Source organism: Falco biarmicus, chromosome 2, assembly GCF_023638135.1.
Source record: "Falco biarmicus isolate bFalBia1 chromosome 2, bFalBia1.pri, whole genome shotgun sequence".
Lineage (NCBI taxonomy): Eukaryota > Metazoa > Chordata > Aves > Falconiformes > Falconidae > Falco > Falco biarmicus.
The window spans coordinates 101,033,297-101,060,660 of record NC_079289.1 but is presented as its reverse complement, the minus strand read 5'-3'; the positions used below and the strand labels follow the sequence as shown (position 1 = coordinate 101,060,660).

The window sequence follows — 27,364 nt, the reverse complement described above, 5'->3', positions numbered from 1 at the left end:
TCTAAAGGGCCTTTTTTAGCACTGTATTAAGAACTTGTGGGTGAGGATGGAGATTTTTCTGGACCACATTTCTACCAAAGCTTGCTTCCACATTCCTCTGCCTTCTCCAACAGTAGGGTGGTTTTTCCCCCAAAACTCTCACTCGTCATTTTTAAGCACCGCGCTGCACTTCTCAGAGCAAACTCCAGCTGTGCCAGGCTCTGGCCCGACCTGCCCGGGCACAGACCTGTACTGGGTCTTGGCAAGTGGCTGCTGGCGCCCACGCCGCCCTGCAGACCCTGCAGAAGCAGCGGGAGGGTGAGACGTGTGTGTCACATGCACGATGTGCAGGTACAAAATCTCTTCCCTCTTTTCCACGGTATTTGCCTATCGCCCAAAGCCCTGACCCAGGCCTCGTTACGGTGCTGAGCCGCTGGCCGTCTCTGACACTTTTGCCTGTTAGGAGGTGTTATCCCTGTCCCATCCCTCCTTTACACATCCTTGATGGGATCCTTCGGTCCCTCTGAGACCTGATGCAAAATGGTGAGGACCGAGGGATGCCATCCCCCGGGCGCGGGGGCACGCAGGCACCCGCTGACGGGCAGCAGCAGCCCCAGCGTCCCCCGTGCTTCAACAACCGCACGGACACCGAACCCTCTAATTCCTCTCGGGGAGTTAATTAAAGGGGCTTAATCTCCGCTGAGCACAGTGAATCTGAACCTGCCCCTGCAAATTACTTGCCCTTGACGGAATGACGCAAAGCCCAACCCGCGCCCTGCGCCAGGCCGGTGCCGCGTGTAAGGCCAGCCGGGGGGACGGCGCCCTGCCCCGAGCCTGCTGCGTGTCCCCCTGTCCGAGCCTGCTGCCTGTCCCCCTGTCCGAGCCTGCTGCGTGTCCCCCTGTCCCTGTGCCCGTGCGTCCCCGTCCACCCCCCGCCTCCCTAGGGCGCGCGGGGAAGTGCGCGCCGCGGCATTTGCAGGAGAAGAGCGACCCCTGCTGGCCGCGCGCGGTAAAGGCGGCCCCGGCCCCGCCCCCGCGTGTGCAGCGCCCCGCGCCCAGCGCCGGTGACCCCGCTGCCCGCCGCCCCCCGCTGCCCCACGGGGAAGCCGCCGGGCCCGGTGCCGGTTTGTGCCTCTGCGCGGCCGCCGCCCCGTCCCCAGGGCAGCCCGGCGGGTTGGCAGCGGAGCGCAGCCTTGCCCCGGGGCAGCGCCGGGCGGGCTGGTGCCGCGGCCGCCTGCAGGGGCAGCCCCGCCGCAGCGAGGCAGCGCCGCCCGGAGCGCAGGGCGCGGGCCTGGGCTGGGGCTCCGGCCCCACGCCGGTGGTGGCGCTGGGTGCCAGCCTGACGGCCAGCCCTGACCCCCGGCGACCCGCAAGGCTGGCAGCGCGGTCGCCAGGCCCAACGGGCACCGAGCCGCCCGGGTAAGCGGGCCCCTGCCCAGCGCGGCCGCTCGCAAGCTGGTACCCACCGTGGTCGTGGCGGGGGATGCGCTGGGCCACCACGGGGGGAGCTGAGCTGGGCCACCACGGCGGGGGATGCGCTGGGCCACCATGGGGGGGGCTGAGCTGGTCCACCACGGCGGGGCAGGGGCTGCGCAAGGCCACCGTGTTGGGGGGGGGGCTGCCATGGGGGGGAGGGGGGGCTGAGCTGGGCCACCGCGCTGGCGGAGCAGGCCGGGGTGCTCCGTGGCCTGTGGCCTCGGCTGAGCAGGACGAAGCCCTCAGTGTGGCTGGCCCGTGCAGCAGCCGGAGAGCCCCGAGGCTCCCTGAGTTTCCCTGGAGAAAATCCCGAGGAGCAACGAGTGGTGCCGGACCGACCCAACGCCCCTACAAAGCGGCGGGTGTTTTCTGCAGGGATTGGAAGGAAAGCTGCTGGACCTAGGGGTGTGCTGTGAGATTTAAAATGTAGCACCAGAGCGGCTCTCTGGCACTGGCGAGGGCTGATCCAGAACAGCCTGCGCTGTGCTGTGGAGCTGCCTTAGTCCCCCCACTGCCACGGGCAAAATGTTCCCCTCGTCGTGTGCTGCCCTGTGAATTAACCTGGGGCAGCCCAGAGGCAGGCGAGCATCCGGCGGGAGACGGCACCGAGAGCAATTCTTGCAGGTACAGCGAGTGCAAAGGCTTGTCCAGCACTTTTTAAAAAAACACAGAGCTGCGTGTTGGCCCTTGGGCATGGAGAAGTGCTTGACTTTTTCCTTGCCACACTCCAAGCACCTCCAGTGTTGATTCGGAGCCTGCTCTCCTTTCATAGACAGTGTAGCACACACTTGATATTCTATCCACACTCCTCTGCAGCTTTATGAATCTCAGTTTCTGGCTTTGATCCGATTCCTGCAACATTAATTAATTTCAGGCCCTCTTGCTCCCTCTTTTTTCCAATATGCTATTTCTAATTATTTCTTATTTCCTCAGGTTACTTATTTCATTTCAAACAATTTTTCCCCAAGAGCAGATTTCTTGGCTGTTGTAACAATGTGTCATTGCATACAGGTCATCAGCTAATCGCATAGATGTGACATAGGGATCTGGCACTCCTTTCTAGCACACAAGCTACTGGAGCCTGTCCTAGCACTCAAAAATGGCAACGGTGTTCACTGCTCCAAACCGTGCACGGAATTGCAGGAGGAAGTTTCCCTCCATCTTCCTCCATTTCACACAGAGAATGTTGGCTCGTGGTACCACAGGGTTGTTAAGCCAAAGCAGCGGGAAGGATTTCAGAGCTGGTGCAGCAAGCTGACATAAGGCACTTGTCACCACTTGTGTGCACACACTTCTAGTTGTGTGCTGCTTTCTGCTTGATGCTCTAACTCTCTTTCTTCATTTCACTACTTCAGTGGCTTCCTGAAGGTTTTGGATTAGCCTGGTAGTATGACAAGCTGAAAATGATCCTACTTTTAGTAGCAAACATCAACTTGCTGCAAGAGATGCCACTGCTGCAGGAACTGCTGCATATACCATACACCCTTTTCCTGCTGTTTCCTTTCTGTGCCTTTTATTGTCATCCCCTAGAGAGACACGGGGCTCTGCAAAATTTAACAGCTTTAGCAATCCCTGTGAAGCTTGTTGGCAAATATTCAATATGTGTAATTTCTACTTTCTTTCACTGTCATACCTTCATACTTTTTATTATCTTTTGAGGATGGAAAAAAAGTTTGTGGCATCAATGAGCTGGATTAATGTCTCTTTGAGTAGATGAAAGGGCTCAGTCTGGAAGAAAAGCTGGCTATGAGGAATATGATAGAGGTTTCTAAAGTCATGGGTGAAGTGCAGAAAGGAAGTAGAGATTGACTTTTCACAGTTCCTCCAATGTAAAAAAATCACCAGGTGTCAAATGCAACTAGTAGGATCAAAGTTCAGAATGAGTAGAAGAAGGTGGTACAACCCTGTCTGGGTACCAGACCTCTGAGATTTCTTGCCAAAGCATGTCTAGGTGCAAAAAGCTTACCTGGATTCAAGGGCACACCGGACAGCTGTAGTGGGTTTGCATGGCAAGGTTTTGGTAGTGGTGGGGCTACAGAGCTGGCTTCAGTGAGAAGATGCCAGAAGCTTCCCCCATGTCCAATGGAGCCAATGCCAGCCGGCTCCAAGACGTACCTGCCGCTGGCCAAGGTTGAGCCTGTCAGCAACAGTTGTAGTGCCTGTGGGATAGTGTATTAAGAAGGTGGGGGGGGGATCTGCACCAGCGACAGAGACGAGACCTTGTGAGAGCAACAGCCCTGCAGCCCCCCAGGTCAGTGAAAGAGGAGGGGCAGGAGGGGCTCCAGGCACCAGAGCAGATTCCCCCCCAGCCCACGGTGAAGCCCACGGTGAGGCAGGCTGTGCCCCTGCAGCCCACAGAGGTCCACAGTGGAGCAGATACCCACCTGCAGCCCATGGAGGACCCCGTGCCAGAGCAGGTGGATGCCCAAAGGAGGCTGTGACCTGAAGGAAGCCCATGCTGAAGCAGGTTTGCTGGCAGGACTTGTGACCCCGTGGAGGACCCAGGCTGGAGCAGTGTGTGAAGGACTGCAGCCTGTGGGTAGGACTCACATTGGAGAAGGTCATGGACAACTCCCCTGTGCAAGGGACCCCAGGCCGGAGCAGGGGAAGAGCATGAGGAGGAAGGAGTGGCAGAGACAACCTGTGATGAACTGGTTGAAACCCCCATTCCCCAGCCCCCTGCACCGCCTGGGGGGAGGAGGTAGAGAAATCGGGAATCAAGTTAAACCTGGGAAGAAGGGGGGGGGGGGCAGAAGGTGTTTTTGTAATTTGAATGCTAGTAAATTAAACTAATTTTCCCCAAGTTGAGTGTGTTTTGCCTGTGACAGTAATTGCTGGGTGATCTCCCTGTCCCTATCTTGACCCATGGGCCTTTCATTGTATTTTCTCTCTCCTGTCTGGTTGAGGAGGTGAGTGACAGAGTGGCTTTGGTGGGCACCTGGCATTCAGCCAGGGTCAACCCACCACAACAGCCTCCTGAAGCCAAAGTCACTGGAGAGCTACTAAACCACAATATGTAATTCAGTTGCCTTTACTGGCATCTAAGCTGCCCCAGGATTACCCACCATATACACCAGCTGCTCTTCCGTAACAGCATAGCTCACCTGGAGCACCTGTGTCCTCCTGCACCCCCACCAGATGGATGTCTGGGACCCCCTCAGGCATCTGAAGGAAACGTTACTGCTGACCATGTGAGGGCAGCTGAATTCACCTTGGGATCTTCTGAATGAAGTGTATCTACATCTGCACCAAACACTTCTCATTGTGGGTGAGAGAATCAGGAGAAGGTGACTTATGGCCTCTTCAACTGTCCCACCCCCACAGTAAATCTGTGCTCCTACCATTTCCTATGGAAGATTGTCACCAAGCTTTATCTCCTGGGTGTTTGTCTATTTGGTGTCACTGCAATTATTTTCATCTTTTGTCACAAAATTCAAGATACATTTTGCAGTCTGTTCCTGACTGGAAAAAACCCCCCAACAAACAAACTGAAACTTATCCTGTGTGACCGGGTATGGAGGGGTGCAGAGGAAGAGTCACAGCATCACAGGATGATGCCTCTCAGTAGGGTCTCCAGTCCAACCTCCTGCCCCAAGCAGGGCCAGCTCCAGGATCAGACCAGGCTGCTCAGGGCTTTCTCCACATGGTTCCTGAAACACCCCAAGGATGGAGCCTGCACAAGCCGTTCTCCTCCCAGGCGCACAGAGGCATCCCCTGAGGCTGTGTGCAGTCAGCATCACCTGGAACATCAGTGCATGGAGGGGCACAGCCACAGAAACCGTGACTTTATTTTGAAGGTCACATGGAAAATACTTCATTGGTTACAACTATTCCCTGACTCATCATCATCCCTCCCCCCTTATTAAATTGATTGGAAAAAGAATTGAAAGGAGAAAGCAAACTCCATACCACAGCTGTATGTAAGGGACAAACAAATCCCTGCTGCCCAGGCAGTCTGTGCGCCTTTCCTGATCGCTTTATTGCTCTGCCACAAGAAAGGGTTCCTTACAACAGCTAATTACTTTTTTACATTAGTGAAAATGAAACATGGTCCAGACTAATGGCTCAACTGCCTTCTGTAAGCCTTTCACCGGTACTATAGGCTCGCTGCATGACCTTGTGTGGACTTCTCCACCTGCCTTCATTTGTCAAGCTTAAAACTGGAACAATTTACCCAGGCCCTAAGGCTGTTATAAGATTTCATTATTGCAAAAACCTGCTCAAGCTCATGCCCCTGTACAATACAGAGGTACTATGTATTATTAACAGGATATGGCCAAAGGAAAAGAGAAACAGAGGAAGCAATTTTTCAAAGATTTTCTTTCCCCTCATTTCCCTCCAGAATAAGGCAGAGCTGCAGCAAACTTCCAAAACGCTGGGTTGGATTCTTTCAGTAATTCTGACATGTTGACAGTCTTCAATCACCATGCATGACAGGTCTTGTAATTGAAAGGATTAAAAAAAGAGAAGTCTAGTGTTCAGCACAAGTACCTCAGCAACCACTGAGAATAAAATTAAAAGGGAAGGAAAGCAAGATGACGAAGACACCAGGAGCAGGAACATCAGCTGCGGGAAGCACTGTTCGCTGTTTCCACAGTTATCTGGCCACATTTAAAATAGCTCCACGCAGGGAGTGGGGTCACATTCTTGACATGTTATTTGCAGAGACAATAGCCTCAGAAATTAACATTTCCTGTGTTTTCCTGAAGCCAGTGCAAGGAAAGCAAGTCTGCTAGGGAAGACAACAAAAAACAACTGACTGATAAAACCAGAGGTAAGAAAAGCACTTCCCAAACCTCAGTGCTCCAGGATGCCTGTGCTCTCCCCACAGAACAACCGCTGTTCGTCTGCTGCAGGCAAGACCAAGGGGCCGTGTGAGGCTCTTCTCACAGCTCTGGCAATTACAATTTGTCTTCTAATAAACCAGTCCCCTAAAGTCCACCAGCCCACCTTTTAGGGACAATCTGCCAGAATCCACATGCATAACCCAATTGCCTGCACATCAGTAGTCCTAGTTCCCTAAAGAAGAGTGGTGGGAGTCTGGGTCGCACCCACAGGCCAGGCAAGCTTGGGCCCAGGCTGCACAAAACACCAACCCACAGTACGCTCCTGACATCTGGAACAAAATTCAGCCCCCCAAAAGGGAGGGGATTTAGGCCAAACAAGTGGCCATGGCAAGTCTGGAGAGCTCTTCCAGTGTAACTGGAATTCTTCTGAAATTTACGACTTTTTTCCTCTTTTTAAAATACACAACTAAGGTTCCTTGTGGCCAGTGTAAAAAAAGAAACAGGCGTGACTAGTTATGGATGCAATAAGGAAAACGGCAACTCTCACTTCTGCAAAATATGAGCTGAGCCTTGCCCGAGGGCTCCTTCCTAAGCTACAGAGACTGGCAGGTGAGAATACAAGAACTACTCCGTAGCATTACACTTTCCACCTATCACACCTTCTGTGTAAGGCTAGATACGTGATAAATGAGCTTCATAATAAGAATTTTTAATGCAAGGCATGATGTTATTGCAGTAGGACAAGCTCTTTAAGCAGCTCCGTATACAGTCTGAAAGTTGAAGTCAGTTGCTGGAAACACTGCAGTACCTAGTAAAAACTGAACTGTGGAAATGAACACATGAACCCATCCAAAGAAAGGCCGTGGCATTTCAAACAGGATTTCATACTTGTTCCCATTTGTTCTCTGCTGAGCACGCAAGCAAGCCTGCGCACACTCATTTTTCAGCAGAGGTTGATGCAGTTTCATGGATTTGGAGAACAGCGTTGCTAGTTACAGACGACTGTGCCGTTTTAAAGTTAGCGATGCTACTACGGGCAGCTTCATTTTGCGCCAAGGGGCCTGTCAAATAGGCACACTGTGGGCAAATACTAGCAGCTAGCGTTTGATCTCCTGTCTGCTCATTTTCCACCCTCTAACAGGCAAGACTCCAGGCTTCAACCTTCCACTGAGGCGATAAATAAACATGAGGTTTCAGTAGGAGAGAAGGGAGGTCAACAAGCCTGCTCAGCATTTCATGTGGGACAGGCTGAAGCTCAGCCCAGTGCTCAGACTCCACCAAAAAGCTAGAGTCAAGACAGCCTGAACCCGTTCTAGGGGAGCATCTGCACATGACACGGGGCACACACACTGCTAAGCGTGGAAACTTTAATAATCTGTAAGGAATCTCCTTCATAGTAAAGCCAGGAGAAGTGATCCCAACAGCTTCATCTGCTGTAGGACTTGCTTCCTTGCTTCCCTCCGAGAGAGGCACCTGTCTTGGAGCGTACACATACCACTCTCTTGTATTTTTTTTTTTTTGCAGTATTTTATTTCTGACAGGCATTTACAACGTTCCATTCATAGAACTAAAAACATAAAAATAGACCTTCTTTCAGCTTATAAAAGAAATATATAAGAACCTTTGACATAGACATGTCATGACGTTATGTACAAGAACAACGGTACCTTCCCAGTACCAGCCTTCCAGTATTTCAGCGCTGACTGTATTCCGCTGGGTGCAGCACAGGACAGCTAAAACCTCCGCTTCTCTAATACGCTGGGACACAACTGACGGGTAGATGATATAAAACAATGATGTGACAATACAAAGGGTATAGAAACCTTTCTAAAGCTTTTACGAAAAGAAATCAGAAGATAGCAAAAAGTTAATAGAGAAAGCTTTCGTAAGATCAAGTATAGTGCACCAGAAACCAGAAAGGGGCGGGGGGGCAAGGGGAGAATGCTAGCTGGGACACGAAGACAGTGATGGATTTTTTAGGGGAATAATTTTTGTTATGTTTTAAAATATAGTCAGAGTGGATTTTATAAAATATAATCCTAAAGCTATTATAAAATTTTAGGTTTTCAAAGCACCTACTAATGTGTCAAACATCAATAGATACCAACAAAAAAAAAATTCATATAGTCTTCCTTTTTTCCTATAGGTGAAACTGAAATGGGAAAAGTTATATAAATCTTAAAAAAAAGTGCTATTTTGTATTTTGTATTTGGAAGTCTACTTAAAAACCACAAGATTTTAGTCACGTTTTACCCTGTTTTAGATGTTTAAATAAAAGATTTAGAATGTTAGAGGTTTGCTTGTGTAGAACTTGTTCATACTCTATTGCAGTGGAAAAACTTTTATAAAGGAACTAAAACACACTAGTTTCACCCACAGTAGGAGAGTGGATGAGGTCAGTTTTTTGGCCATGAATTCCCTGTCCCCTAAGCCCAAACTCTGCCAGAGAAAGTGGACCAGACAGATCTGTGATGTTGCTACACTGGCTCCAGCAAGGTTACACCATGGATCAGTTTGGTCCGCTACAATTCAGTCATGTCATTTCATTTTATTCTTTTTATTATCTAACTAAACTCCAGTCTCAAACATATACAATAATCCTTTTCCTGAAGAAAGTTATACCTAAATAAGGGTTTCCAGTTTATACTTTAATATAAAATCAGCATTCCTAACCCTCTGCAAAAAGCTAGCCTCGTATTCTAGACGTGGAGCTACACTAACGCTGTAAAACTCTTATCCCTTTGTGCCCCTGCATCTCAGGTAAAATACAAAAAAATAGTTCTTCAAGTGTTAAATTTGGATCTCTTTTAAGAGAGTTTGGCATCTTTACAATATTATGTAAAACTAGAGCTTCCAACATTGACATTAAATTAGACCAGCCACAGACCAAGAGGACTTAACACAACATAAATCCCAAACCTTTCCTCACACATTCCTAAAATACATGTATTTTCTCTTACATTTAAAGAGGGAAAAGTAATAAGAATACTGCAACTGTACACGTTAAAAAGGCAGTTTCCTCAATAAGGAGATGAACCTACGACTGACGTTTTACGGCTATAAACCCCTCTGTTCGTTGTGCTATTGTTCAAGCTAGTTCACTGCACGTAGGTTAAGACATCCAGAGTAATTTGTTTTCCAGTGATGATATTCTCCCCATACTTAATTTCAGCCCCTGATTATTTCAGAATAAATAAAATAGTGTGAAAGCCCTTGGTAACATAAGACAGGACCTCAAGCTTATTCTGTTCCAGGTTTTGAACATTTTACAGTTGCCTAAAGTGTGGCCACATGGCTTCGGACCAATTCAGCTGCCGAAATGGTGTGTGCAAGTGTGCAATCTATCGGGATCAGCTCTCCGCGGTGTGCGGGGGCAGGAGGGAGGGATGTAGGGTGGGACGGGGAGACCTACGCATCCAGGCAGGGAAGGGGACCGGTTTAGAGCTCTGTGTTCAGTTTCCTGCTGGGGACAAAGTCTTCACGCCTAACCCAGATGACCTCCTCGCTGTGGCCCTCCATGTCGCCGTTGATGCCAGACAAGGCTGCCTGCTTCTTCAGCTGGGTCATCCTGGAGGCGTGCGTGTCCACGGGTGGGTGCGGGCGGTCTCCCTGGCACGGCTGGCTGCTCGTGATGGAGGCTGCCTGCAGCCGCTCCCGAAGGTCTCGGTCAGCCACAGCACCTCTCATGGCCTCGCAGTACTCATCGTCATCGCTGAGGATGTCCGTTTCCTTGATGTCCTCCTGCTCCTCATACTGAGCAAGGTCAAACTGTTCCTCTACCCAGCGGTCAGTGTCCCCACTGTGCGTGGGCTGCTGGGGCTCTTTTTCGGGGCTGCTCATGTAGACGGCATCTGAGTCAATGGTAAACCTGTTTCGGGCCAGCCGCCGCCTCCTCCTCCCAAGAGACTTGCTTGGGGCTGACACTGCACACACAAAGATAAAACCCCACAGGCTTTTTACACATGGTACAACTCTCTTTAAAAAGTTAGTCTTCCAGGGGCCCTTTATTTAACACCGCTAGGCACAAAGCAGGCAGACTCCCACGAATGACCTAGTCATTCGGCATCCTCCCTGTGGGCAAGTCACACTTCACTCAGCTCCTCAGCACAGGTCTCTCTCCAGCTGAAAAAGGAGTTTCTGCTACTCAGATCCACAGTTGGGATAATGGCCCTCAATTACTGTTCCTCCTAAGCGGCAGGCAGGCAGCCAGCCAGCACAAAGCGCATCTGTTCAGCTCAGCTTCTCACACGCAGTGCCCTGCTGTCAGCACACCGTGAAAACCAACTAGGCTTAGGCTCACGCCTTGGTACAGGAAATCGCTTTGTCTCAGGTAAGAGCAACGCTAGGTTTCCCGGTAGCTACCTTGGTGCTGAAAACGCTGCAATTGTTGCATTATTTACAGGGAAGTAAGATCCCTGTCCAGACTCTGCCACTCCCTCCCCAGCTCCCTCCCTACTGGCGGGCGGGAGAGGAAACAACCCCAAAACCCAAAAAGCTTTCAGAAGTTCCTTACTCAGCATCAGCTGGTCTACTAGCTTTTGCAACTGGCCCAATTAGCAAATTCACATCTTCTGTGTTGGAACATCTTCATAAGAGGCTTGTGAGGCAAAGCAGGGGATGAATCCTGCAGCTGAAGGACCTGCAGGCATTCCAGCACTTTACGTGCACACACACGTAGCTCCATGGCAAGCAGGTGAACTCCGAGGTTACAGTTTGTCCCCCTCCACTGAACAGCACCTTAGCACTTTCAGTATGTATTTATTAAACTCTGGCTTGGGGCTGGGGTTACATTTTAATATCCCTGAGCCCTAAAACACGCACTAACTACAACAGCTCAGCAGTTGCAGATTTTAACCGTAGTTAGAGGTCTGGACTCTAGGAGATTCTCATCTCTGCAGAATTCATCATGCAAATGCACCAACGAGCCAAACTGAAAGGTTTGGCATCTACAGCAGATCAGCCCCACAGGCTGACTGAAGAAGCACTGTAGTAAAACAGCTGCATTTTGGCCCTCCTTTGACTCTTCTTCCTTATGATTTTAAGTGTCTCTGAGGCAGATGGCTAGCAACACCCCGAGTGAGAAGCCATGCTGCGAATGTTACTGGTCTGGCCTGCCCATTACAGAAGAGGAACAGAAAGCCTGGCTGTCTACAGTGCTGGATCTAATGAGCAGAAAAAAAAAAACCCCAACAAACCACCAAAAAAACCAACCACCAGACCAGATCAAAACACGCAGCGGTGCCATGTACTTTTCAGTTGGAAGCATGTTTCTTCCCTTCATCATCTAGTGTTCTGAAAATGAAACCCTGCTTTTCCCTGGGATTTCCTCATTGCTTTTGCCTGAAGTCAACTGAAAAGGAAAATCCATGGTTTAGGACAGGCCATTACAAAAATAATAGCATCAAGTGCATGCTTCTCAAAATGGGAGAAGCAGAAGCACGTGCCCTTTAGCAATAGAGCTGAAAAGTCTAAAATGGAGGACACACCAAGCTATCTCTTCAAACCAAGCCACTCACTTAGGGGAGCTGATTTTTCTTGTGCATTTTAGTTTAAAAGTGCTAGGGTTAGCTCAAAATTCTGTACATGCTTTTAAGAAGTATGCAGTGGGCTTCTGTTCAGCTTAAACCCATTTCCAGATTAAAGTGCACAGCCCATCAGTATTGACAGGAATCCCATTTCTTCCTTCCATGCCAGAAGGACTGCTCTGAAGCTGAGCCTTGAGTGCAAAGCAAGGTAAATAGAGGCAATTTAAGGCTCTCAAGGAGGTGAAGCATGGAAAACCAGCAGTTTTTACATACACAGGAGAGAATGCTAATCCTAATATACAAGTAACAGACACCACCACATGTCCTACAATGGTGCTGGGGTTACTGGGATCTTGAAAGTCTGTAGCCCTACAGTACCTGCCCTGTTCATGGCTGGCCTTGCACCTTTTAGAGCACACAATCTTTTTCCACCAAAAGGAACATATTGCTGGGATGAGGGCAAACTTTCGGTTTTAAGAAGCTGTCTTCTGTGTTTATCCCGCAGAATCGAGTGCACTGCTTTCAGAAAGTCCTTCCTGTGTTCTGGTGAACTGAAAAACAGGCGAGAAGAGAAAAGGCAGCATTATCCCTTGGGAACTGCTAAAAGCTCGCTGTGAATGAGATAAATAACGACTGGTTCTGTAATTTAAGACTGCAAACTGACTGGCATGAACCGCCACCAGAGAAGACTCAATTTAGTAACGTATTTTCAAAGCAAAGCTAAACCTATAGTCCTTGCAATGGACATCCAAGGAAACAGATGCACTGTTCATTCACAAAAAATTTAGTCATTCACCCCTCTTGAGGCTTCCTTTCCATCCAATACCAGTCACACACTCTGCTTTGTCTGATACACATCAAGCTGACCTATGGTGGCTAATTAAATCTTAAGTTTGTCTCCTGTAAACACACACCAAGCAGAAGTCCTGCAACTCTCTGCTACCTAGTAGTAGGAATTGGCTTGGCATCAGCTGTGTTGGGCTCTGGTGAACTTGTGTACCAAATTCTTATTTGAACTCTAAAACACGTCAGGGCAACCACCACGATGAACACGGACAAGGTTTACTTAAAGAAAAGGCAACGTATTAAGAGCAGAGGTTGGAACTTCACATGACAGGTACCAACTGAACATACCACAGTAGCAACTACCTGGCATAAAGATCCAATGCCAGAGTTTAACTGAACGTAAATTTGTGAAAGGAAAACTGTAATAAGGGTATCTCCATAAAGGTGCAAGCTGATCAAATATATGCTTTTATTTTAATACATTTGACAAAATTCTGCCTGCCAGAAGTAAGGTTTCCACACCTCTCCCCACTTCCCCTACTGGCTATTTCCAGATTGCCTTCAAGGGAAGACACAGGCAAGGTGGGATCCTGTGATGCAGCTGCTATTGAAAATATAGAAAAGCACTTACCTACAGCAAAGGTGAAAGGTTCTTTCTGGCCTGCCTTCAGACTCAGATTTAACATGGACAATCTCACATACAGAATTGGCCTCTGCATCTAAAGTGAAAAGCAAGCAGAACATCATTCAACAGTTTCTCATGTTTAACCTCAATTAGAGTATTTATTCCATAATCCTGAATAAAGGGTTTAAGACCATCCAGGACAACAGATAACACGCTGCAAACAATATTAGCTCATGGCTGAAAGGCAGCAGTGGGCAAGTGACTAACGAAACAACACCCTTAAGTTTGCCAAAATCTAGTGGTACTTTATATTCACTTCATTCAGTCTCATAAAAATATGAAAAAAAAACCCCAAACAACCCCAATCCAGCTTTTCAGGTATTCCACAGAGTACTGTCGCATTTTACAGCTACCTCTTATTTTCTTTCCACTTTTACTTATGCATTAGAAAGGGAGCAAACTGTTTAAAATTTTGAAAGTTTTATTAGTATGAACCCGTCGACAAGAACAAAAATTCACTAGCTCTGTTGTCTCACAGCTGCAAGATCGCTTTCTAGTCTCCAGAAGAGGAACAGAGTGAACCAGAGTCGGCAACAACTTTGCCCTGTTTTTCCAAAACCCTGCCCAGCTTCAGAAGAGCACTGACAAGCTGGAGGTACACCACTGGAGCTTCTGCCCGTTCATCTCTCTTCAGGGCTGTTACGGATGTTAAGGTTGTGGGTTCCTTTTACAGGCCCCAGAAACTGCACACACATGTACTAAGGGCAAACACTGATCACTGAACACCCCCAGACCAAACACTAAGAACCCTGCCAAATTCGTGCAGCGGGAACATTACCTGCACTTGCCAACGCTCGAACCTGCAGTGCTTCCAAAGGTATCATGTGGCGAAAGCGGAACGGATCCCAGTCTTCGTAAATTGAAGCTCTATGTGATCCTCCCTGGAAGAAAAAAATACCATTAGGAAATGAGACACCTTGGGATAGTCAGGCACAAAAGTCTCCTGTGCTTTGCACTGAGAACATCCAGCTAGAGACTAGTTGCAATTCTTATTTTCTCACTACAACCTCTTAGTAACCAGTGTCACTGAAGCGCCTGAGAAGATCTTGCTAAAATCTAGACAAAAGCAACCATTAGGCCAATCAACTCTTATCAATGCCTTCAAAAAGTAATTCCAGACCAGTGCTGCATTCTCTCCTCCAAGTGCACATACACTCAAAAACATGTATTAGTTTTGCCTTATTCACTCTGAAGTTACCTTGTGGCCAGCTGACTTTAACCATACAAGCATTCCAAATCATACTTTGGTTTATGCCATATGTGGGAATCCAAAAGCTTTCTGTAATACTATAAACCGTGGTCCCTACTGCAGCAAGGCAGGTGTTTACTGTTAAACCTTAGCTTTCACCTTGAATCCCAAACGCCAGTAGGATCCCCTGACACATACTGCAGGCATACCACATCTAGCAGCACTCGCTCAGCAGCACGCCACAGCCAGAGCGGGAATGCGGGCATTGTGTTTCACTAAGAAAATTGACAGACATCAGCTCCCGTATTTGACTTGTATACACTGACCAAAGAGTCAAACACAAGAGAGATGTTCAAGGTGATACCTTGTTTCACGCAAGTCCGTTTCACAGCACGGGTGAGGCAAGCAACATGAATGACTGGTCCAGCAGAGAGCAAAAGATAAACTAAATGAACACTTGCAGACTGCTGTGCCCAGGCTGAACAGCAGGCCACTCGGCACTACCCAAAACCTCAGCTGTGTAGCAGAGAACAAGGATGACATATGCAAAAGTACCACAAATGCACACACCATCACCGAAAAGGTCCATCCAACTTACTAGTTTCTTCTTCTGTTTGGAACCATCCTTGTATACAAGTACCACAGCAGTTTTGAACACTAGAGAAAGTTAGAAACAAAAGTCACGTAGTCAGTAAGGCTGGGAACAGGTCTCCTCTATGCCCAAGCACACAGACCTTTCAACTCCTCAGACTACACTCACCTGAGTCAGGGAGGGAAGGCAGGAGTAAACCTACCAGCCCTCTTGCATATTCTTCCCAAAAATCCAATCTCAACAGCTTTTATCAGGTTACTTCAAAGTCACTTGAAACTCAAACGAGTTTAAGTTACCAATTATTGGAACAACTATCTGAACAGCAACAGTTCTACATAAAAATTTAGAAAACTTAAATCCCGTGGCTAGGTTCATCTCAGACAAACGAGCAGCATCCAGCTACATGCAGCCAGTCAGCAATGAGACTGTGCTTGGACAGAATTTGAACCCCTACCAGGTGGGACGGGGGTTTATACCAAATTAAAAAGTGAGCACCACTGGCAGGCAGAGGTATAGCCTCATTCCTCTTTTGCCACATAACATCTACTCGGAGCTGGAATTTGTTTTTCAAGACTCCAGTTTTCCTTGTAACCTCTTTCTTTCAGGCCTCAACTGCACCCTTTGTTATCAGACTGAATTGTACAGACACCTACTTCTGGACATTTTATGAAACCAATTTCAAGATTTCTGGAGCAATTAAGAGTTGCTACACATTTCTAGCAGCTTTCATGAGGCCACTCAGCTTCAGGGTATGACCAGGTGCTTTCCCAGCTGACAGGAAAGCAGTCAATTTTTATATGCTCTTCCAGAGCAAAGCTGTAAGAGCCTGTCTGTAATCTGCTTGGTGCAAAACGAAAATAAAAATCATTGGCTCCCTAACCAGAATCACTTTCTGAAAACAACAAGGAAAAAGCCTGTTGCGTGTGAAGAAACTTAGGAACAAATAAAGAAAACTTATCACACTCTGCATCACTTGATATGATTCTGAAAGTACAAGAGATGTGGTTTAGCCAATATAAGCTATCATGTACCTTTCCAAGGGACCATACTTCAATGTAGTGGAAAGACCTTGAGATCTATGCCAACAGCAGTTTCAGTTTCTAGTTTGGCCACCCAAGATAGACTACTCAGAGGGAGACAGACCACTCTAAAGCAACTCACTGGGAGTCCTGGCTTAGCTTTTAAGCACTTCTTAAAGCTTAGGTATACAAGTTCTTTCTGGCAAAAGGCACAGAGAAAAAAAGGCAAAGCCTTTGCAAGCAGCCAATTAATTCTACAGGATGTAAAGTAGAGTTACTTTGCAACAATCAGACTACCAAACTATATCTTTCCAGAGACAAATACCTTTCTATATAGCCCTCAATTCATAGCTTTGGATATGGGTTTAAGAAACTCTTGCTCTATTACAGTAGTCATCTCCAAACTCTTCACCAGTTTTAAATGAACACAGAAAAGAATGTGACCATTGCAAAGAGACAAATAAAGCTTTGAGTTTCAGCAAACCAGAGCCAGTGCTCAACTACCTTCAACAAATATTTGCCAAGGCATAGCTGACAGTCTTTTAGGCATCTGAAATAAAATTACTCAGATACAAACCAAATGCTGCCAGTTCAGGTTCCTTCTTCCACTTCCCCAGTGAAGCAGGAGGATTCAGCCATATCACTGTATTATGCAAAAGCAAGTCCCCCATCGAAAGGTCTGCAACCTGCCAACACAAGCACATGCCCAAACTCACAATGTGTAATTAGTTCAAGAAAGCTTACTTGAATTTTCAGTTCAAGAAAACTTGCTTGACATTTATTCCTAAACAAACAAGGGAAATTTTGGAATATTTTATCAGATGACTGCAAGTGTGTGCAAACAGACTGTGACAGTTAGCAACATATGCAAGTAAAACCTTAACCGGTTAGCATAAATTAGGGGAAGTCCAAATCAGAGTTCGTCTCTTCTAATTTGGTGGGAAGTCAGGGCAAACCCCAGATTTTTCCCTTGCATTTTTTTCCTCCTTTGTCCATCTTCTCCCTGTCGGTTTCTTTCTATTTGGTTTGAACACTTAAGCATAGCCCCCATCACACACACACAATTTGGGGTGAAGTTTATAGAGACCGCATCATGTGAAGTGGTCAAAGCACTTCCTCCCCACAGTTGCCGTGGCTCTTGATTTTGCCCAAAGGTGCATCTGTGGAAACCACATTGCTGAAAATGGACTAATAAAGGAGCTCATAACAACTGTTGGGAGATGCCTACTAATATTGCAGCAACCAGATCTTTTGTTTTGACTTACGGTCTCCCCGAGTGACAAATCGAGAGCTATCCCCAGCCTAGGGGCCGTGTTAGCCCATTCCTCCAGGACTGAGCCACACCGAGTCTTCACGCAATTGCATATGCACCGTAGGAGACATCTAGACCAAAGCCTAAGGCATTCTTACATACCAAGCACACCAACACACTTTCTAAAAGAGAAACAGCAGTTTCTCACACACCGCGCCTCGCATTTTTATCTCTTTAAAGTGATTAAAGAGCTAAGCACAGACTTGCCTCAGCATGCCAGTCCACTCAGACTGGTGGGGTGAGGTTATTTATGTGGAATGAGGAGAGTCAAGACATCGACATCAGAACAGTGAACTGCAGATTTGTGATTTTGACCGAAGCACGATATTGAAGATGCGTTAACCCACTACTTCTTTACATTGGTCCCACTCACCGAACCATACATGGAAAAGCAGTTTTTGAATTGGATTGGGATTTTTCTGTTTGCACCAGGATCCACTTAAATGACACAGCACGAAAGGTAAATATTTGATAAAACATTCATGCTACAGGCACCAAAGTAACAGCCTTTTTCTCCTAAATTTGATCATCCATTACCTCTTTTTTCTCCCCTGTTTGTTCTGCTATGAGTTGGTCAAACACTGCACCATATTCTTCATGGATTTTCTGCATTTCGTTAATGTGGCTGGCAACTTTGTTCATTGTTTTTATGGCCACTATAAGAAAGACAGAGAGACAGGGGAAGAGACAAAAGGTATTTTGAAGGCTCTGAGGGGAAGGAGGATGGTTCCAGATCAGTGATTAAATAGGGAACAGCAAGGCAGGTTAGCTCCTTACCATCAAGGTGGTAATGTTCTTCACTGTCTACGTCAGTCAGAGCAAAGAGCTCCTTCAGCAGGAGAGGGTATTTCAGTATCCGCTGGATGGGTTTGATGAGGTAAGACTCCAGCGTGGAGGAGTGCTGCCGTCGGGGATTCTGAGCATCCAGAAATGCCTTGAAAGCAGTGTCTGTCTTGGCTGGAAGATTAAAATGAAGTGATAGGATAAATCAAAAATCATAACAGCTACCCTGATAAAGTGACTTTTCCAGCTGTAAATCAATATATCCAGAGACATTTTGCAAGGAACTGCAGATTTATCGGGTCCACAGTATTAGATTTATGCATTTCAGATTTTCAGTTACCCACACTTTGCCACAGATAAGCTATTTATGATTTAACAGGTACCCACCTACCATACCAATACACGCAGGTTTTAATTTCACTGTCCACAGCATTTCTGGACTTGCAACTATTGTAGAGCACCATAAAGTGTTTTAATCAACTGTTTCCTTTACGAAAAGGCTCAAGTCGGTTATTTGTAAGAAGTCAGTACTCACCCATCTAGTCTGACAGGTACACCTATAATACTGGTGATTGTTACCTGGTCCTGTTACCATCAAGCAACCTGATCTGGTTATTGTTTCCTCATTAAACCTTAAAATGCAGTACTGAACAACAACAACAAAAATCAAGAGCTAGTAAGGAGGCAGGAAGCAGTAAATTTATGATAGTACACCATATTTTGGGAGAACAGGCAGAGTGGACATCTGATTGCTATCATCTTGTTCACCTGACTGCTACTGGATTTATAAAAATAGCGTTTTCTCTGTTGCTCCCTCTGCTAGAACACAGATTTGTACAGGGAGGGAAGTACAGAGAAGGTGGCATTTTTAGACATACAAGTTACTCGGTGCAAGAACAATTGCTTTTGTTAGAGCCATGTCCCCTGCCAAGGTTGGGTGGGTTTTTTGCAGACAGTCACCTGATTTCAATAAAGCAACTTGAGTTTCAAATCCAAAGGCCACCTGTACCTCAGGTAAGGACACCAAATTACACTTCAAATACACTCCCAGGCTTTTTAAGAGATTTCTTACTGGAATAAAATTTTGTTTGTGCCATTATTCAAGTACAACCATTTCTCATGCAAAACAAAACAACCAGATCTATGGCCTTAACATTAAAGTCTAACAAAATGATGCTGAAAGAAAGCATGGATGTGACTAGCAGCAAATCATTCATTCATGTATTCCAGAGCTACCGAATATACCTTGCAGCACGGTAAATAAGAGTTTACAAATAGACATGAAAAAAACATGTGCACAGCAAAAAAACCAAACCAAAACAAAACCAACCAAGAAACAAAAAAAACCCAAACTTCTGATTGTCAGGCATCCAGATGCTCTTTGAAAAAAAAGAGCTCCTCCCTTAATGCTCCTACAATTGGAACCATTTGTTTATTTAACGTTCTGGCCAAAAATGAACTGCACGAAGAAGCACTGCTAACTCCAAGAGATTAACACTTTCACAGGGGAAAAATACACCACTCCAAGGCAAGGAGGTACGTGAGCATTTAGAAGCCAGACCACAGCTCATTTATCTCCGTCTCAGCAAGCCAAGCTCTACTAGGAATCCACACATAGAAACTTCTCGGGCAAACTGGAATGAAGGTGAGAGGAAAACGACGGGGGAGAGAGAGAGTACAATGAAGTAAAATATTTAGACAGCTTCCATAAAATGTTCTCCCAGGCTGATCTTTTCCTAGTGGCTGTCAGCATTCAACCACATTGGCCAGAGCTTCAGTGGGATTGCCACTAGCAAGGATTCACAGCGCAAACTCAGGGAGGATCCAGAGTTCATTACAAGCATCACCACTCCTGGTTCCAAAGTACACAGTGATCCATTAGCACAGCCCACATTGCCCATTTATGAAATCTTTCCACTCCTCACATGACTGAAATGAAACTGAACATGTCAGGGGAGAACAAATTAAGTGTGTGGGGAAAAGCTACATGCGAGGTTAACGACACCTTGTAGTGGGCTACTCAGGTATCATGCCACGGATGGTGGTCCAAGATCACCCATAGCACGGAGCTCTCTGCAAGCCTCTCAGGCCAGATGGACTTACTTCCCTACTGCAAAGTCTCCTGGAGAGCAACCAGGCACACACATGCCCCCACTCCTCTGCCGCAACTTGCCCCGCGTGGTCTGGGGTGCAGCGGCCACCTCTCCTCATCCACAGGCACAACCTGTGCCAGCTCAAACCAACAGGTCACTGCAACACCTCTCTCTCTCTCTCTCTCTGCATGCCCAACATGCATTTGTCCAACACACGGCTCTTACCTTTCACCAGTACTTTGGGGACTTTTGTGTGGCTGGCACAGAAGGCGCTGTACAGCTTGAACCGGTCAGCATAGTAAAGAAAGGATCCACCCAAGGAAAACAACACTTTCTAGGATTTAAAAAAAAAAAAAAAAAAAAAGGCATTAGGGAAAAAACAGCACATGAAAACCAGTTGTTAGAGTTATTTGTTATCTTCCCTTCTTCCATGTCACCTGAAGTTTCCATTTAGCTTTTGGATAACAGGACACTGCACTTTTAGAGTGTTTTCACAGCATCTAGCAAGAAACAGGCCTAGCCTTGATCTGTGGATTTGAGCTATGTGATTAACATCATGAGGCAAGTTCCAGTTAGGATGACCTGGAGACACTGTACTGTTTGTCAGACGCAGGCAAAGGAGGAAAGGTACAGTGACAGAGAGAGTTTAGAAACCACAGGTGTTGTCACACCTAACCCATGCTCACATCTCTGCTGTAGAGCAAGGTACTTCAGGTTGGGTGGTGATTGTTTTGTTAAATGTGGTCACAGCCATGCTGTCCTGTTGAAACATCACTGACTATAGAGGGAACTAGGTTCACAGCTCCAGAAAAGTATTTAACCCTGAGCTTAAAATCCTGTTGGTCTAAGCAATGACCAGAGGCCACAGAAAGGACTGGATGTATCTGACTTCATAACAGATCAAGACACTAATGAGCTGCAAGACTATTATCCCTCTGCATAAACACACCAAGGTCTTCACTCTCTTCAAAATGAGTTTGTCTTAAGGACCAAACACAATCTTTCCCTAAGATGTCTATGCCATAGACAAGCATTTTCTCCCCTACCCACTTAAGAACAAGACAACATGGGGTGGGGAGATGAGACAACGCATAGGCAGCTTGCCTACAGTCAGCAGAGGGAAGCAAACTGCAGAACTGGAGCCACAAAACCCTGGAGTCCCATTTTGCACGCTGCGGTCAGACAACACCCATAGGACAGAACTAAAAGTGAAGCTGATGCACTTCTTATGGAAAAAGGTGGAAGCAGCAGCGCTCGGAAGAGAGAGTTCTCTCCATAAGGAGGCTTCTTCCACAATCCTCTCAAGGCTCAGATGACACAGTGGTCACAGAGGCTTCCTCCACTTAAAAAGAAGAAAAAAAAGTATCTCTGTGCTCTCCATTAAGGGCACATTTCCTACAAAACAAAAGCTCTGTTCTAGTTATGCTGAGGGCAGCGTTCATGATTGATGCTTATTTTAAACAAGCACCTGGTAGCAAAGCCACACAGGCTCAAAAAGACACATTCTTTCAGTAGTTCTTCTAGGGCTATATGTTAGCTGAAGAGCAATCCCAGTGGAATTATTATTATTATTCATAAAGACATCCTGTCCTCTGCCAACATAAGTGTTCAAAGCAAGAGTCAAATTCTCCAAAGACAAAACATTGCATTAGCTTCTTGCCATATATTCAATACATGACTGCATCAGAAATAAAACAAAATTTCTGTTTCCACATCTTCCTTTTTTTCTAATATATCTTTAGTTTACATTTCTATCTTTGATGCACATCTGCTGATAAGTGAAAGTATTTGCCATATAGTTCTGCTATGCACCAAAAGTCCCAATACAGAATTCAATTTACGGTTCTGATCTGTAGCCCTAGTGGGCTTCTGAACTACTACATTAGACTTGTCAGAACAAAGATTTTGTGTAACTTTCCATTTCTAGTTTTTCCTGACAGCCCAAGACAAGAAATCTGGCAGAAGGGCAAGAATAGCGTCTAAAAGCACATGACGTTTGAGATTTCTAGTGCTCTACACGGCTAAATGTAGCAAAACCTACAACTGTAGCAGGATGTTTTTCTAACAGCTTCAGTATTAGCTAAAAAAAATAACCTCTAGTGTAAGTAGATGTAGGTTTTTACATGAGCAGTGACAGTAGTGAGGCAAATATGATGAAGAGTGTTAAAGGACTACTCCAAACGTAAACAACGGGATTACCTTAAATTGTTCAACTTTTTCAAGCTTTTCCAGGTCTGGAACCAGCCTTACTCCATCTTCGAGAGTTTTCAAGAACTCTACCTGAAATGCTACCATTTCAGTCAGGTTCCCAAAAAGAACATCCAGCTAGTAAGAGAAAAAAAAGCAAGATGCTGAAAGTATCACTTTGCAGCTAAATCATGTTTTCTAGACTTTCAGTAATTCTCAGTCCAATTGTATAATCAATGTAATGTCAGGAAAAAACCTACAGACTACACATTACTGAGCAGTACCTTTATGCTCTACTCAATCCGTTATTTTAAAAGAAATGGAATTCAGAATTTCTCCATAGCCCTTGCTCAAACAAGCAAGTCAAGCAGGGGGGTGGGTGGAGAAGAGGGGTGTGCATAAGCTATCCAGCAAAAAGATAAGCAACAGTTAACATACCTCATCTGGTGTGAGAAACGTTTCTTTTTGTAGAGGCTTCAGGTATCTCTCCATGAGACAATTTAAGTCCTAAAAATTCAGAAAAAGATTCCCATGTCGGTTCTTCAAACTGCTTCTGAATATATAGAGGTGGCAAAGATCACCGTTTACCTATGATCTATCTATGAATTTTTCCCTTTCACACATAAAAGAGCTAGATTTCACAGAATTTAAGACAGTAAAAGGAAACATTTACATAGTTTTACTTATAAAATCGTTACCAGCTCTCATTGAGCAGTGTTCCTCTGCACACCAGCTAAGTAATTCCAAATGACAGCATAAGAATTCGGAAAGCCTACTTATTTCAGAGGCTTAAGTCACTATTCTAGGGACAAATTGTAGAACTGAATGTCAGTTAAACAAAAGATACATGCATGAAACATACTTTGAATTATTAGAGAAGAAACTAACAAAGTTTTCCAGATGGAGCAGAAATATTAGTGTGGACTGAAGCAACACATCAAAACCCCTTACTTTGACGTAGGTGCGTTCTGTCTCGAGAAGTTCACAGATAACCTTTCGCAGTTTATCTGCATCTGTGAGTTGTCTCATGGTGGCCAGCTGTGGTCCTGTAAATTCCTGAGGATGAGCACTTGAATCAGAAGAGTTCATTTCATGCAGACTGCGACAGAAAGCAGCGACCTGCTCTGTACTCTTCAAAAAGAAGGAAGAGGAAAGACCAGCGGTAATATTTTAAGTAAGAGCTGTAGGAATGATAGAGCTGAGAAGCCTTTGCAGTTAAGCAGTTGCAGCTTGAGGGCTTTTTGACAGGCACCAAAGTCCAGAAGTGCACACATCATTTCATATATCTGTCTATCCTCTCTCTCAGTGACTGGGGATAAGGGGGGGGGGGGGGGAAATAACCAAGTTGCACAATTCAAGTTAATTGAAGTGCTGTTCAACAACATTCCTGGTTTCAGATAAGCATGAACTTTAATTTAAATAGGCTGGTCCAGCATTTAAGATTGAAAAACAAACAAACAAGAAGGCCTAGGAATCAGGAACCAAAAATGACCATGCAAACAAAACACACACCCCAGCCCTCTGCCAGTTCCCTAATCTAGTCTGCAACAGTCCTGTGAATAGCTGTGTCAACACAGCCAAGGAGACAACACAGAGACAGAAACCTTTTGAGCTGTTTTTCCAGGAAGCAGAGTCATCAGGGGAACCAAAGACTCTCAAGTATTCAAAGGCAAGCTCTTTCAGAAAGTAACTGTATACCTGTTTTGTGTCTGGAAACATGTCTTGCAGGGTGAGTTTCTTCCCGGTAAGTCAGTTTTTTCAGAGCTGCTACATCTAGCTGGTTTCTGTAACATTTAATCAGCTGTCTATGTGTAAAGACAGTTATCCTCTCTTCCCTCCCTCATGTTACATCGTCATCTTGCATCTTTTGTTATGCTGAAAAGTTTGGAGCAGGTATAGTCTGTGTCTGTGACGACAGCCCCAGGCTTCTAGGGTTGCCCCAGCAGTGGCACGCAGGGTCTCCATCCCTCCCAGAGACCCGGAGGGGGCACAGGAGGCCAAAGAGCTGCTGCACTTGATCACACCTCTAACCTTCTGCATCTAATGCCTACATGGTATCTTAACTCAGATTTAGTGATTTGCTGGCACTGCCTCTATAGCCCTCCAGTTCACAGTAAAATGACTGACCCAAAATTAGCCTGTTCAGAAAATATGCAAAGAGAGGAGAAGAGGAACACCCCCACACACATATCCCAGTGGGTGGGGTGGGGTGGCGTGCGGGGTGGTAAGAAAAAAGAAAAAAAGCGCATCACCACCATGCAGTCTGGAGACAGAGCCGTGCCCCCTGGGAGATCACTCCCACCAACTGGTAGCAACAACCTCACCCAGAACCTGCACTACCCCACACCTCTGCAATGGCTCAGTGCTGAAAAATCTCCACATTTTTTAAGCTGCACAGCCTGCTCATACATACTTTCCCCTCTCAGTGCACATACCATGCCACGAGGCCAAGAGGAGCATTAAACATGCTAGTGACAAGTAAGGGATTTCCTGCCATAATACAGTTGCTATCCTTCAAGGTGTCTTATGCCTGTAAATGTTCACCCAAGTGTACCACTGTAAGGCGTATTAGTAAAGATGCTTATTACGCAAAGGATAAATTTCTTCAGGACAAAAGTGTAAGCAACAAACTAATTTTACTGAAAGTTACTAAAAGTAGCTGACTGTCTATACAAAAATGCCTATTGGACACAGTTTATTACAGGAAATATATTCATCGAGTATCTGAGGCTTAACTCGGATGAGGAAGAAAGGAACAATCTTGTAAATTGAGGACTGGAGTAAGCAGTGAGCTGAACCAGTCCACTTCCAACTGACCCAGCCTCTGGTAATGGCATGTGTCACTGTGAGTTAAGATCTATTAAAGTAATTCCTTCCATTCCTCAGCAAGGTTCCACTATATTCACTGCACTCAAGTATAAAGCATTGTATCTCTATATATGCAGGTTATACTTAAGCTGTATATATGCTTATGCTATATGTATGCTTATATATACATATGCGCTACATATAAGTACAAACCCAAACTTTTAGGTTAAGTTTGCATTAGATTTCAACCGGTGCAATGTTGATCCCAACCGCCCCGAATTCACAAAGTGCAGTACGTGAAAGCCTGGCTTCAGCACAAGTGAAAAAACCTGCCCGCGTTATCTGCTCTGCTGGAAAGGGACAAAGAACTGACAATTAATGGATGTTAATCTGAGCCTGCAGAGACCCAGGACATGCAGGGGTTTGCTCACAGATGTTTAGCTTTGTAAGACGATTTTATGAAACAGTATTTGAGGAAGACATATCCAGTGGCATTTTAAGAACCAAATGTAGAAATAAAAATAGTTACATAATGTATAAAACACAGTATGGAATGTGTTTTAAGCAGTTCATGCTTGATAGCCCGCAGACAGCTCGACATCCTGTGCATGCATTTGCAGTAAGTTGCAGGGAAAGATGGGTCACCCAGAAAGAGAGCGCAAATCCACTTACACCATGGAACACCAGCTAAACACCAGTGAGAACCTGAAAATTAGATAACCTTCATACAGGCATGCAGTCTGCCCCAGAAGGAACAGCTACACCCATATGCCAAAAAGGAAGTGTAAAAGACTTTTAAAAGCCTTATCTCCACTTGTGCACGCTTAATCATCTGCTCACTGGCTTCAGCCATGCCCAGCTCCAGCCAGCAGCAACTGAGCTCTGCCTTGCCGGTGTCCTGCCTCACAGCTTTTTATGCATTCCCCAAGCACCACTCACCCAATACTCCTTGGACAGATGAAAAGTCTCCCACAATAACGTTCACAAACCCGTTCTCTTGCTTGCTCACTGAACAAACCGCTGTGGCGGTGTGCTCCTCCCCAGCCACTTAAGCCATAACCACCAGTGGGGGTTGTGACGGCTGCATCCACCTTACTCTGGACTTTGGCGGATGGATGGGAATACGGTAGCCGAGGGTTGTCTAGAATGGTGAGCCAGATGTCTTGCTGGTAGGCAAATATGATCATAAGTCAATTATATTCTCTATAAATAGTAGCCAGCCCAGGGCCCGTTGAGCCCTCCTGCACAGCAGCGAGCTGTACGCCAGGATGTCCCCTTGAGTAGGGATGCCTCCCAGGGTTACTCCTGGAGGTTGAAAGACTCCTTGCCACAAGAGATTCTCAGTATGTGATTAACAGCACACTAAACTGTGAAATCTTTGTGAAGTGATACATAGCGAAGTGATACAGAGGAATGATTGTGCATATATAATCCTTTAGACATAAACCAATGACCAAGTCTGGGACCAGGAGTGGATCCAGCCACACCTACACTCCTCTTTGAGGAGTTTAGAATGCAAGGGGGTCCCTTCTGAGCCTCATGGCTCAATGGGAGGGTCTCCTTGACAGGTTTGCCTGACCCTGTCCTCTATGCAGTAAATAATCAAGGGTACCTTGCCACTGGATGTCGTTAAACCGCTGTCACATTAACCATTGAACTTTGTTAACTTGCTGCTTTTATCAATAAAGCATACTGTTGCTTCTCTCTTATGAGTGAGGTGCAAGACTATCCATGACAACTGTCTTGTTTCATTCCTGAATGTGATTCTCCCTACCTTATATTTACATTAAAAAAAATATATCAATTTCTAGACAGAAAACAGATGCATATTGCACCAAGGGAGGTTCATAACGCAGCTATTTTGCTAAAAACTCTCAAACGGTATTAACAAAAGCCTCTCTATTCCCATTTTCCTAGAGAAAGTGGACAGAGTGGGGAAGGTCTGGAACAGAAAGAGATCCTTTTACCTTCCAGTACCAGCTCTGTTTGCCAGCTGTGACAATGATAGCACTGAACCAGGATTTCTCTAGGAGAATTAGGGCACCACACTTCAAGCACAATCCTTTGAGCAATCCCATCTAGCAACCCTAAAATGAGATGGAGGGCTGGCACAACTGGGCTGTAAAGTGAGGTTTACTTTGCA

At 46.0% G+C, this 27,364-nt stretch overlaps 1 protein-coding gene across 13 annotated transcripts in view; it reads right to left on the bottom strand.

Annotated features, from left to right (window-relative positions):
* Nucleotides 1–7,750: 7,750 nt before the first annotated feature.
* TIAM1 (TIAM Rac1 associated GEF 1) overlaps nucleotides 7,751–27,364 on the bottom strand; it is a 195,199-nt gene continuing 175,585 nt past the window's right edge. For 10 of the 13 annotated variants that reach the window (XM_056327703.1, XM_056327702.1, XM_056327706.1 and 7 more), the window contains 12 exons: nucleotides 23,365–23,544; nucleotides 22,852–22,920; nucleotides 22,426–22,551; nucleotides 20,452–20,560; nucleotides 18,128–18,307; nucleotides 17,888–18,006; nucleotides 16,616–16,724; nucleotides 15,026–15,084; nucleotides 14,017–14,119; nucleotides 13,185–13,272; nucleotides 12,146–12,318; nucleotides 7,751–10,165 (listed from right to left, as the gene is read on the bottom strand). In XM_056327703.1, the coding sequence (XP_056183678.1) occupies nucleotides 9,681–10,165; nucleotides 12,146–12,318; nucleotides 13,185–13,272; nucleotides 14,017–14,119; nucleotides 15,026–15,084; nucleotides 16,616–16,724; nucleotides 17,888–18,006; nucleotides 18,128–18,307; nucleotides 20,452–20,560; nucleotides 22,426–22,551; nucleotides 22,852–22,920; nucleotides 23,365–23,544 (1,800 nt within the window). In that variant the 3' untranslated portion in view covers nucleotides 7,751–9,680. Of the gene's footprint in view, nucleotides 10,166–10,755; nucleotides 12,319–13,184; nucleotides 13,273–14,016; nucleotides 14,120–15,025; nucleotides 15,085–16,615; nucleotides 16,725–17,887; nucleotides 18,007–18,127; nucleotides 18,308–20,451; nucleotides 20,561–22,425; nucleotides 22,552–22,851; nucleotides 22,921–23,364; nucleotides 23,545–27,364 lie in introns of all 13 variants that reach the window. The other 3 variants (XM_056327710.1, XM_056327711.1, XR_008820079.1) reach the window with 2 other exon arrangements.